At 34.8% G+C, this 13,239-nt stretch overlaps 1 protein-coding gene and 1 long non-coding RNA gene across 2 annotated transcripts in view; one reads left to right on the forward strand and one right to left on the reverse strand.

The window, feature by feature from the left end:
* Nucleotides 1–13,239, forward strand: part of CCDC91 (coiled-coil domain containing 91) — a 148,864-nt gene that overhangs the window by 134,564 nt on the left and 1,061 nt on the right. Inside the window, 1 exon segment of the mRNA XM_075761250.1 lies at nucleotides 13,126–13,238. Within this exon segment, the coding sequence (XP_075617365.1) occupies nucleotides 13,126–13,238 (113 nt within the window).
* LOC142602932 (uncharacterized) overlaps nucleotides 9,768–13,239 on the reverse strand; it is a 42,562-nt gene continuing 39,090 nt past the window's right edge. Inside the window, exons 2-3 of the long non-coding RNA XR_012836790.1 lie at nucleotides 10,849–10,936; nucleotides 9,768–10,178 (exon numbers count right to left, since the gene is read on the reverse strand). This is a non-coding gene — a long non-coding RNA (uncharacterized LOC142602932). The remainder of the gene's footprint in view (nucleotides 10,179–10,848; nucleotides 10,937–13,239) is intronic.

Genomic DNA, 13,239 nt, shown 5'->3' on the forward strand with positions numbered 1-13,239 from the left:
TGTGTGACAGGAGGAAGTGATGCATCCTTACACACCTCCTGTCCTCTCTAACTGAGGGTCTCTTGTATTATGCCTGGTTTGTCCCTCAGGGTTTATAATTGAACAGTATTTTGTACTGTACTTCTGGAAGTCTGAGAATTATAAACAGATCGTTTGTTTTGAGATTGGTTATTTTGCATTCTGTGAAACTTTCTCAAAATCTGTTTTGAGATAAATAGAGAAAAAATTCTTAGTTCTTAATTAGATGTGTGGAATTACTCATTTTTTAATGTAACTCGTCACTCTTGTCCATAGGCATTTTCATGACAGCTTTGGATTCACTAAGAGAAGCTAATAAAAAACCCAGAAAAAACTATGGGTCTTTGTGTATCAATGAATATGAATACCCCTATTTTACCATCGCAGTGAGAAAGTTAGACAGATCAGCTGAATTTTGGAGGTTAGACATTTAATATTACATTAGACTGAGTAAGTGAATGCTTTGAGGAGGAGGACTTGGTGAAGATTTTGTCATTCCTATTAAAATAAAACCTTTATTAATTTGCTGTCTTTTTCTTTCAAATTATCTATATGCTTGTAACTAAATTTGCATTCCAATGATTTGTATTTCACTGACATTTCTTAATTCAGAATTTTTGAGTATGTATAATTCAGTCTTTTAGTATCACAGCAGCAGTTATAAATTCTCTTTTTTAAGTTAGTGTAATCCACATTACTTTGTACTAGATGCAAAGTTTAATCAGGTCAATATGATCAATGTGGATTAATTAAAGCTAAGCAAATCATCTGCAATTTTATTTTCTTAGTCATAGGCCAACTTCTTGGCTTTTTTTAAGTCCCTGTCATACCATTCTCTTGGCACCAAGGAGATCCTAAAGAGTCTTAGAAAATTAATGATGGACATCCTCAGCAAAGCCATTCTGGCATGCACCTGCAAGGCTGTCAAATTGCAAGAGAAAAGAGGCAATTGTTCTACCCCGACATTATTGTGAGTTCTCAGTGCAAAGATCAGAAGTTGGGTCAAAGTCTCTTCCATCCCTAGATTTCTGTGATACCATTTCAATTACATTAGAATTGAGCCCCAAAGAGACAAGGCCAGAATACAGAAGGCCCTTTTTTCCGTTGTATTTCCATGATACGCAAGAACACTCTTGTGGCCTCCACATTTGTGTTGTGAAGATCCAGAACTCACGTGCATCTTAATTTAAAAAAAAAAAAAAAGTCATCTGTAGAATTTATTTGTCCATGTACCAGGATATGATAAGCCTACAGTAACTGCCACCGCTAAGTCCCGTTACTGAACAAATTCGGTTGCCTTTACAGTTTTGAGAAGGAATTACTTTTTTTTTTGTTCACTGTACAAATAAAATGAGTAGATGACTTTGTGCATGAAGGTGGTTTATTCTGTTCCTAAATACCTTTCGCTGCAGCTGAGGAATATTCAGAGTTCAGTGTTTGTTTGGGGTTTTTTGTACTGCTGCTCATTTACACACAAGTCCTTTTATGTGGTGATACTTCAACCTCAGTAGTTTTATCTGCTTGCTTTTTTTGTTGAGTTTTTAGATGGGGAATTATTGGAAACATTTCAGAACTGGTTATATGTAGAAATTTTCAAGCTATTTTATCTTGCAGCTTCTTTGCTCTGTTTTTCAGGTATGTCTTTTACTCTTTTACCCTTCTGCTGAACTTTAAATTAAAAAATTAAATGGGAAAGTTGGCCGTACCATATGTGTTTTGATGAATCTTTCCTATGATTATTTCCTGCAATTGGATTCCTGCAGCAAAGCCAGTGGGATCAAAATTTGAGACTTAGTCAAGTTGTCTATGAAGCTAGAGAAACATGTAAAGAGATAAATTTTCTTACCTACAGCAATAGTAAGATTAGATAGATGAAGCAACACAATGTGGTTTCCTGTTTACTTTTTGTATTCAAGTCAGCATGAATCATAAAATGTGTAAGCAGTGTTTACCCATGGGTTGGAAATTTAGCAAGATGCTTCAGTGACTTTATATATAGATATATAGATATATATACACACAGTTAATATGTATATATGCTATTTTTCTGCTTTGGCTGCAGACTACTGACTCATATATTTAGTCAAGGGTATTTTTCCCCCCCTTTCCCCCTACCCTCACCCTGCTTAGCAATGGGTTCTTGTCTTTATTTTAATAATGTAAAATAAGGTATTGCCAATGTAAAAAAACAAACAAAAACAAAACAAAACAAAGTAAAAAAAAAGCCAGACAAATACCATTCTATTTGCAGTTGTATGTCCATGATGATGTTACTTCAATCCAAAGCCTTAATACGAATCTGCATCTGGAAAAGAAGCCTAGTAACCAAAGGAAGCTGCTTTGTGGAATATACTATACTTGTGTTGTTGAGAAGTCTTCACTGGCTGGCAGTTGCAGAAGTAATTTTGAGTTGTGTAGAGCATAACGCTTGTGGATTATTATGTTTTGCTGGTTAATTTTTCTTCCTCCTTTAGAATCTTCTGCTTATGGTGTTGTAAGTGATGACCTGCTGAGAGCCATGGGTACTCAATCTGTGTGTGTTTTGACACAAGGAGGTCTTGCCTTTGATGACATTGTTGCAGCTGCAGCTTTATGAAGTGCTTCTCCAGCAGCTGTCCTGAATTTTGCTGCAGTAGTTTGGCTTCAAATTCCAAACTGACGTTTCCAGTAAAACATGTCAGTAAAAAGCATTAGCAGAAGCTGCAATCCTCTCAATACTGAAGAAGTCCAGTAGTAAGTGTGGTCTCAAAAATGCCTGTCTGAATAGTCGAAAGTTAATTTTCTGTTCCCTGAACCTTAATTACTTATTTTAATGCATATATGCTTACCACTGACTTAACGGTGAATTTATCACATAATCACTGCAGGCTGATTTTCTTTGTTGAATTTCTTCATGTGAATCTGTCAACTTTAATCTACAATGGTAATTTTAGAAAGATACCTGTATTTCACGTGATATCATCTTTACCTATGCCTTCAAGTACATACTGTTTCATCCTGTCACATCTTATAATTAGTTTTGTTAAAATGAAAACCACAAACATGACTGTTAAATCAAGTGTTCCTCAAGACTAAGAGGTAGGATTTTTCTCACACTACTTCAGTAGGTACCAAACTGTAGTGTGTTGTTAGGGGACAGTTTGCTTTACAGATAGCTAGTGGCATATAGTATCTCAATTTCACAGGAACCTTCAGGTAATCATGATATAACTCCAATCTCCGTGATATCTAAGTAGAATAACTACAGCCTGACTCCTTAAGTTATCTGTAGTTTCAGCTTTGTATAGAACAGTGTTTTTCACCTCAGTCTAAAACAGCGATTCTCTGTGATATGTATTATTAACTACTTGTTGTATTTTTTCTTAGAGGCAAGGAAATTGTGCTCCTGTTGAATGTCCTATTAATGAAGACTCACATTAGATATAGTTATTTAGAAAGCACTTATGGCGATAGAATAGCAGTTAGGTAGCTGTGGAGAGATTTACCCTATAGTTGCCCAGTCACACACATTATTAGGGTAGGCTTTTTAGTTTGCATCCATTGCAAACACTTCCGATGCAATGATTATTTCTATTTTACATATGTATTCCCTGATAGTGTAAAATACATTCTCACAGTAATAAAAAATACTGTTCTTATTAATACCTTTATTTGCTGTTTGCTTTTCAGTTAGGCTTAATTAATCCAGATCTGTAGATATCATCTTAATACTGCAAGGCAATTCTGTGAGCATGACTCACAATGAGCCCATCAGATAATATTTTATTTGGTTTGATAACAATAACAATTTATATATGTAGGAAAATTGCTATTGCTTTTAACCAAACATCCTTACCCTGGATTAATTTGGAACATGCATGTATACTGACAAACGAAGGAGATCTTTGGTACCAGATCTAGTACCCAACCCTACACTCAGGGCTTTTCAGGAAGCATAGTCTCACAGTCTTCAGGCACTTTCCTGGAGGAATGGTAATTTGCGGTTATGAAGCTCCACAGAAGCCCTGTGTAATCTCTGCCAAGTCATTTGTAGCCATATTAAAACAGCATGTGATGGTGCCTGAGACTGACTTGGGTACTTAAAACAGTTCAAGATTAAAAAAACTATTAAGTCCTCTGTGAGGACTCAAGATCTGACGAGCCTGGATAGAAAGCAGTCTGAGTTGCTTACAAATCCTTTATTTAGAGGCTGTTACATATCTCTAGTTCCTTCTTCATATCAGAGGAGGTGATCTGACGAATTTGGCCCTTAGTTACATTGTGATTAGTCTTTGCTTTGTGCCTGTTGTGTGGGGACTGTAATCTAGCATATATCAGAAGCTGTACAGACACTTGCCACAACCAAATGCTAACCATTTATCTTTCAGAGATTTTGCAGACACTGCTGAGTTCCATACTGGGTAGAATCAGATCTTGCTCAGGAAGATATACAGCATAGATTCACTTGCATGGCTCCATTTGTAAAGCAATCATAATAGTATTCACAGAAGTGTAATGAGAATTAAGATGTTGAGTATCAACAGGGCTAACATAAAAGTATTTTGAATAAATAGGGGATGATCAGTACCTTTGTGATTTGTATCCATCTCAAATAATTTCTTGCTTTTTTTTTTCCCACCATGTTACTGACCAGTAGAAAATAATCGTGCCCAGAGGAAGATATGAATTGGTCCTGTGTGGCATAACACATGGGAAGTTAGGTTTATTTGAAACCAGCCCAATCTAAGCCAGTGTTACTGAGCCTGTAGTCTATAAAACATTAGAAGCAGCCTGCAAAATAATTCCCTGTTCTACTCTTATTAATTGAAATATATGTATTTTTCATTTAATATATAGGTACCAAATGTAATTGTTTTGTTACTTATTTTAGTAGTGGAACCTCTTTACTTTCCTAATTTTTAAGTGGTCTGATACTCTTCAATCATTAAACAAGAGAAGGGCATAAAGTGGTGATAAAGGTATTTATTTTTTTTATTTATTTAGAAAAAGAAGCAGGACTTATTGACGTTGAAGGTAGTGTGTATTTGAGTAGAGGTTTCCTCATAAGAGGGAACCAGGAATGGCAGAGTACACTTTGTTATTTAATCAGCATTTTCCATGCATGTGATACTAAGCCATAAGGAAGACACTTATTTTCTGCAAGTTCAACAAGTTTTTGCAAAAGCTTTTGTTTTGGAAACCTTTAAAAATCAATGAGATTTTGTTCCACATAATATACATGGGTGACTTTAATAGTGGGAGAGGCCCTACTGTGGTCAAAGTTTTGCCTGCATCCAAAAGTTTGCAGCTTCAGGGCCTCAATTTGTAAGATTACACAAGTGTATTTCATTGTGTAAGATATTCTGATGCTTAAGTACTGTTTGCATATATTTCTGTATGTTTGTCTTGAGTATGTCGAATCTGATTGCTAGACCAATCAGTAATTATAGTAGCAATTATGGTAACTTTCTATATTTAGCGTATGGCAATAGTCTATAAATAACTTGGGGAATCCTATGTTCCTAATCTGTTAAGTAGGTAGGTCACCCCAGAGGTTGCTCTTGTGTTTCTACACATTATTATTTTTGTGGGTTTAAATAATGCCCATTTTTCACCTTTTGCAGTAGTCTGAGCAGGTGCTGCTACCATTTTTAGTTCCTTTATGCACTCAATCTAGTTTCCTTGATTGAAAGCAAATTTCCTTCTCTTATTTATATGAAGGAAAGTTAGTATTTTCTTACATTCCTGTGTCCAGCTGGGAGACAGTGGAGATTCTGAGAGGGTTGACAGGGTGTTTTCCCACCACCTTCAGCAGACTAGGCAAATCTGTTTTAAAGATGTGTCCAACATATGGTATTATTTTAATGGTTTCATTGATCAAGGTCAGAGCATAAAATCCTTAAGGTTTAGAAGTTGCAGCATTATTTATTTAAGGAGAAAGAAACATTTTCACATGGCAAGATAATTTATTAAACGTCACTCTTTCCTAGAGGTTCGGTCTTGAACGCTGATGGCTTTCTAATGTGTAGCAGATACTGTATAAATTACAGCCATGAAGAACCTTGTTTTTATATACTTAGTAAGTGTTATCAATAGTAGAAATTCACAGGTGGACAGACAAAAATGTCCTGTCCTGGGATTAACTCTAAAATAAGCTCTGCTACACATATGCACCATATGGATCTGTTTTCCTTCTCATCCATTATAGAAATGAGAGGAAGTAGTTCATTGTTTCCCCATCCAACTCTCAGATTTGCAGGTTCCTCAAGGTAATAATTTTTTTATATGGTCTATTTAATGTGCTAGGGAATTTTTTAAAGCCTTCTGTTGAATCTGTGGGGAGAAGTTCATGTGAGTGCATTGGGAAAGCTTTCTGAGCCCATAGTTTTACTAGAAAATATAATCACGTAGCTCAACTTTTGCAGCTACAGAATTTTTCAGAATCGTGTCAGGCCCACTCACTAGTGTGGGTTAGCTGTGGGGAAAAAAAAACAAAAAAACCCCTATACATCATAAAAATTATACCAAACAAACCCCTCATCTTTGACTTTTCCTCAGAGGGACATCTACTGATCAAAGTATGAGAAGACATTTATGAGTCTGTACTTACACTGTAATATTCTTTGCTGAACACTAGGTTTGTTAGCCAATATCCAGTGCAGTATATGCGAAGAATCCTAACACCAAATCGCAACAGTCCATTTCAATGCATTATTGCGCACCATGAATGGGGGTAGGAGGAGTCTGCAAAAGCTAAGATTTTAATCATATAAGAAACCCCATAATTTTTCAGAAATAACTTTTCTCTAAAAATGTTTCTCTAAAAATGTTCTCTACAGATTTAAAATGCAGTCATTTATCCACTTAGCAGTGAAGTTCAGACCATTGTTCAGGAAGACCATAACTGTATTTTATAATGCAGGCTGATGCTAAAATCATTTAAAGAAAATATTACATATTATTGCAGCTGTACATATAATTAGGCCAAACAGAAATACCTAAATGTGAATTCAGTTGCTGCATCAGTGGTTGACTCTAAGCAAGCAGTTGTGTTACATCTGGATTAACTGCTCCATGAGCAAACCAGTGTATTTTTAACATCATATTGACTGTGCGGAATTAGTCCATGCACAGAAGAAAGAGTGCTACTGACAGAATTTTTTAGTAATTTATGTGCATGAACAAATCAAGAGTCATAATAAGTTTTCCCTTATACTTAACTAAAGAATTCCCAATTCCAGTGATTTCAAAGGGACTTGAATTTTTTCCCCTAGTCCTTAATTATTAAGTACATAAATATTTAGAAAAGCAGTCTTTCATCATCAGTGCTTTTGACTACTATTCTATTCTCCATGGACACATCCACCTAAGTGTGGATTAAACAATACTAAGTGAATTATAGAATAAAATGAAAAATTATTCCAGAATCTTTTCATGGAAGAATGTAAGTTCACTTTATTATTAGTTTAGGCTTATATTAGTTTATTTATCACCATTCTTGAATTTATATTTACTGGTTGTTTTTTTAAAAAAAGTTCTTTAATTAGTAAATTCATGTAATACAAAACCGTACAGAAAAATCAGAAATAGAAATACGTTAGTTTGCAAACAGCGAATAAACAAAGCTTCAGTATATTTATCAATAATGAAAATATAGAGAGAAATTAAAACTAAAAAGAGGATAAACTTTGACAAATATTGCAACTTAATCTTGATTGCTTTTACCTACAATGTTAAAATGTCCCCTTTCTACTGAATGTTACTTAGAATGGGGACAAGAAATATGTAGGATTGCTCATACTACTAGTCCTTTGAAAAAAAAAGTAATGATGCCATGATGATAGCTATAAATAATTACTTGTGGCTAATCATATTCAACTTCAAAGTATTGCCTCAACAACGAATCCTATTCAGCAGCTAACAAGCAGCTACTTGTAAACACGAAATACATGGAAAGCCTTTATATCAGCCTCACTAATCTAGACCTGCCAAACTCAATCTTCAGAACACATTCTCTTACACATCAGTCTGTGTGTTTTCAATTCCCCAAAACATTCACTTTGCCTTTGAAATTTCCTGTCTTTGCATGAACATGATTTTCTTTGAGTGACAAGGATACTTTTCAGGATTTGAAGTCTTCCCCCCACTTGACCCCTCCTCCTTTATGGACGAATATAAACATATATATCTCTGTCCTAGAATATTTTCTTGATGTATTTCTTTGCATGAGTTTCATAAGGAATCAGGTGGACTCAAAAGCTGATTTCTGGTTTTACCATATTTATGGAAAACTGCTCTGCTTCATTAAATTATAATGGCATCATTATTATTTAATGTACGGTGTACATATGTGTGATCAACTATGAAAAATATCAGTAATAAAAGTAAAATTAAAAAGTTTTTACTCAACATCTTTGTTCTTTTTTAACCTCTGGTCATTATATTTGTTGAATCTCATGATAAAAAGAAGATTGCAACTTTTACTCATGTTAGTATTACAGAGCCAGAATAGTGAGTTGAACTGCATTTAATCATCAGATTATCATTTGAAGTACAGGTAAATTGTTCAATACATATTTGTATAAATGCAGGTACCATTTTCTACAGTTACAAATTTATTTGGTGTTGGAAAACGGTATTGTCTGAGAAATAGTTTTGAAAAATACATTTTTAAACATCTTAATGTTTATACCAAAGGGAAAATTGAAGAGCCATATGTAACATTAGTTTTGCTTTCTTCACTTTTCTGAGTGAACTTCAGGCCACAGTGAGAGTAATAACGAAACATCTCTTTACTATGGTGAGATCAGAATTTCATCCTTAAATCTTCAGTGCTAAACCTAAAATTATATTTTCCATAAGATATTTTATTAGTTACTAGTAATGGATAATATAATTCTGACATACAGTAGTTATTTATAGAGTTCTGACTGGGTTTCTCTTCTAGCAATTTGAAACGTTTAACGGGCTGGAGAATATTCAGTAGAGGAAGCTAAGTACATATGCCATGAAAATATATCTATTTGCAGGTAGATCTTACAAGGGGAAAATATGGAGGATGTGCATGCTCAGTTATTTGTGTAAGAAACTATTTTGTACTTTAGGCATCAGCCATGTAGACTTTCATTCCTTTTTACAGAAAATTTGAGCTGTGTGATAAAAGCTAATAAAATGTAGAGCTAAGAATAATTATTAACTTTGGTTTGAACTATGGGTTTGTGGAATGATACAGAGAAAGATGGATTGACCTAAAAAGTAAAATAGAGCAGCCTGGGATGAAAGCAGTCACCTGGTGGCAGTATTCTGCACAGTTATGTGTGAGCCTTTCTTTTTATTTCCCAAGTCAAATTCTTGCATCTGGTGATAGGAGTTCTGCTGAGGCCTGTGCCTCCCTTCAGGGCATGCCTTGTGTGGCTCAAAGGCACGTCATTCTGGGTGGTCTAGGGATACGACTGAGGCGGGACCCCACAGGGAGTCTCATCCAGTCATCTTTGGCCAGAAGGATGGTGGAATCACACTTAGACCTCAAAAGTGGACTGAAGGATTAAACAGAAGGGGAAAAAACAGCAGTGAATGTGTTAGAATGTCATGCAAGAATCCATTCATTTTTGGAAAATTAATGTCTCTCAATGATTGTGGGAATTTCAGGAGTGGTATAGACCCTATGGAGTTCAGGAACTGCTTTTCCAAATCTTACATAGCCAGTTTCTCAGGTTCCATACAAGTACATAGAGAGGCAACCACTGGTTTTTAAAAAAAAAAAAAAAAAAAAAAAAAAAATCATCTGTACAGAGTTAAAAAGATATTGTTGAGTAACTTAAAATAATGAACTTCAGGAACATTGAAACTTTAAGCTAATTAAAGCTGTGCCAATAGGGTACAATGTACAGAATTGGGAACTTTGAACTAGGTAGATTTCATGTGGTGGAAGAGAAGCATTGTTTATTAATAACAACAGCGATGGTGTGATGTAGAAAATGTAGATCTAGACCAACACAGTGTATTTTTTTAGTATCTGTAGAATTAGAACAGTTGGGCTGGTTTGGTTGTGTGAATGCTCCATCCCTAATACATTATTCATACTGATTACATTTGCATATGAGTCATATTCAGTTTGAATTTGCCAGATGGCCATTTATGTTTGTTTAAATAATGAGATCATTCCATGAAGTGAACAGGACCTAAAAATATAGAGGGAAGACTGTTCAGAAAAACAAGATTTAAAATGCCTTACATATTTTCACATCTCATGGTATATTATGCAAAAAGAAGCACAGCAATGTTAAGGCATGTTCAAAAATATGTGTCCATTGCTAATACTTAATTAAACAATATATTATATAACAAAGCTTCGCTGGATTTGTTTCTATTTCCCAGTCAATTTCTCCATTAATGGGAATGTTCTCCTTCTGAATACATTCAAATATACCATTTTCAAAGCCAGCATCATTTTGCTGCTTCTCGCTTTGTGTTATGCGAAGTCTTTTCAGAGTGTTTTGTCATTTACTGTAGCATGAAAAAATTTCTAAATGTACTGCTCAAGGCAAAGCTTATACATAAACTGAGCAGACAAAGGGCAACCGAATTCTGAATTTTTATGTTATTGAATTTACATAAACTCTTAACAAGCAATAAACTTTTCTTACACACAAAGGGAGACTACCAACTAACCACTTGAGTTCAACAAAGACTCCTCAAATGTGCACTTAATTCATTTGAGACTTTTAAAATATTTCTCAAGCTTGAAGAAATTCTTTTTTCTTCGTATTGCAGCCAATCATTACACACATTAAACATTTACATTAGTACTTGGTGAAATAAATGTAACCATATACAATTTGAGATTGCTACCTTAGTAAAGAAAGTTAATAGCAGCATATTGGAACACACATCTGGTGAGCTACTTTGATCTCTTTAAAGCAGAATCTACAAGGAAAGACTGCAAGAAAAGAAAATGGAGAGTTTAGCCAAAGCTCTTGGTCAGAGCTCAGTAAAGAGCTCTCTAGGAGTATAGATGATATAATATGCAATAAAAGGAAACCATTGAAAATCGGTTTCATGCTAAGCTCCTTCAACTGATACATCTACCAGAAGCAACAGAATTTGATGACATAATATGTTTAGAGAAAGAGGTTTCTCATGTTCTTTCTTAAGACGTAACAGATGATATTATGTGAATTGCACTATATCTGCCCATTCCCTAGAGAAATATGGGTCACAAGCACAAAAACATCTGCAAGCTTGCCTGTGCAAAATATTCTTTCTATTTTGGACCAGAGAAGAGGAAGGAGGCAAGATATCTTTCAAATGCACCATCACAACAGTGTGTATATGTTGCTCATTTTTTCCAGACTGTCCTTTCTAGATACAGTTTCTTGAGAGCTTAGTTTGCCATTTCTAAGTCTTTCATTTACTTGTCAGTAGCAGCTGTTACTTAAGTATATCAAGAGCATACTTTTTTCTGAAATTTATTTGAACTAGATCTGCTTTAAAATCTGTTGTAAATCAGTGAGCTAGGTTCACATCAGGCTACGTATGGAGCACTAATGTCTGCTTTTGTTAAGAGATGCAAAAATTTGCGCAACAGCTGGAAATTTGCAGAAGTAGAAGTACAAGCAGACATATTGCCAAAGGAGAGTTTTATGACTGTGTGGCCTCTAGAAAATATATGTGTGTTCTGTTTGCGACTAGATTTGACACATTCATCTCTGTGGAAACAAAATGCCAAAATATTCAAAGTACCTGATTTTGCATGTTAGAGGAACTTAAAAGCACAGGGTCATAAGAATGTGTCTCTTTGCGTATTCAGTCACAGCACTGCAGCTATACCCTGAGTGCATTTTCAAAGTGAAGTGGGAAGGTATTGCTAACTTCACCTTGCATTCTGCATTAATATTTTTAAAAAAGTATACCTGTTATAAACTAAAATGTTGATTCAAGTGACTCTTAAAGCAACTAACTGGACTGATGAATGATGAACATGTATGTGCAGGGAGATACCATAGGATCAGAAGTTTTGTTGAAAGCTATAATTAAAGCTGTGAGTGCTAGATACATGAGGCACAATGTATTTTTGGAAAAAATATGGCCATTTGCGGATGATTGCCACCAGTCTGCTAGCCTAGTTGCTCTAGTCTGCTAGGGCCTCGTGGCCTCACATTAGCGTTTTGCTGGTGTTACAGAGTTTGAGACATTGCTTATGGACTTGTGCACAACAGTTTGACAGAACTGCAGAGCTGGACTTCTTCCAAATTCCCTAACTTCCTTTCTCTTGAGTGGCATAACTTTTATGTCCTATTAGCCTTGTACCACTACCTTTCAGTCTCACCCTATGTCATTGTTATATATGTATTTAGTTGCATTTGTGGCTGATTAAAGGATAGTCAAGTTGAAAACATCTCTCAATTATGATATTATTTGTTTGACATTTGAACTTTAAAATTCTAATGAAAGGAATTCTGCAGTACATTTTACTTATTACTGTTGTGATACTAAGAAAGTTCAAATACCTTTCAATAAACTGTATTTTTGTGTCATTTATATGACATGACATAACCTACCAAGTCTTGTTACTGTGTTGTTACCGGTTTTGATGGGGAAAAAAGGACCATTGTCTTTACTGCAAGTAAGTATATAGTTCACATTGTTTGACAGTAGGGGACTCCAATAAAATGTTGGAATAAACAAAGTAGGCAGAAAATACTACCACTTCTCCTCTGGGAACTGTTTAAACATACTGCCATATAAATTAAAAGTAGACTTTGAATTTTTGAATATGCAGTTGCATGTAGTGTCCATTCTAAAGCAGAACAGCTGCAATTTTAAAATATGCTGTGGAGTTTTATCTAGTGTGGAAGCTAGGCTGTTTAGCTTTTTCAAATTTCTTGTGTAGAATTTGACAGCTGTTGGAAATTTACTTTTAGCCTTATGTACATTTTGTTTTGAAGAAACTCAAATACTTCATTAAAAAGTTGTTGCTAAATTGCACACATAGAAGTTATTTAGGTTCTTTTGTTGTTGTTGCATTTGGTTGTTGAATTTTTGCTCACAAACCCTGGGATTTATTTCCAGGTTTTCTTAAAGTTGATCTTATTTTTTTTAATATTTTTTTTTTTATTATTTCAACAGCTTGATCAAGTTGTCCGTCAGAGAAATCTGCATAGTTTGGAACTTTTCCTCTCATGCGCACAGAAACAGTTAAACGTTTTATTAAAGGAAGAGCCAACCACTACAGAGGAAAAC

Source organism: Balearica regulorum, chromosome 1 (assembly GCF_011004875.1).
Source record: "Balearica regulorum gibbericeps isolate bBalReg1 chromosome 1, bBalReg1.pri, whole genome shotgun sequence".
NCBI lineage: Eukaryota > Metazoa > Chordata > Aves > Gruiformes > Gruidae > Balearica > Balearica regulorum.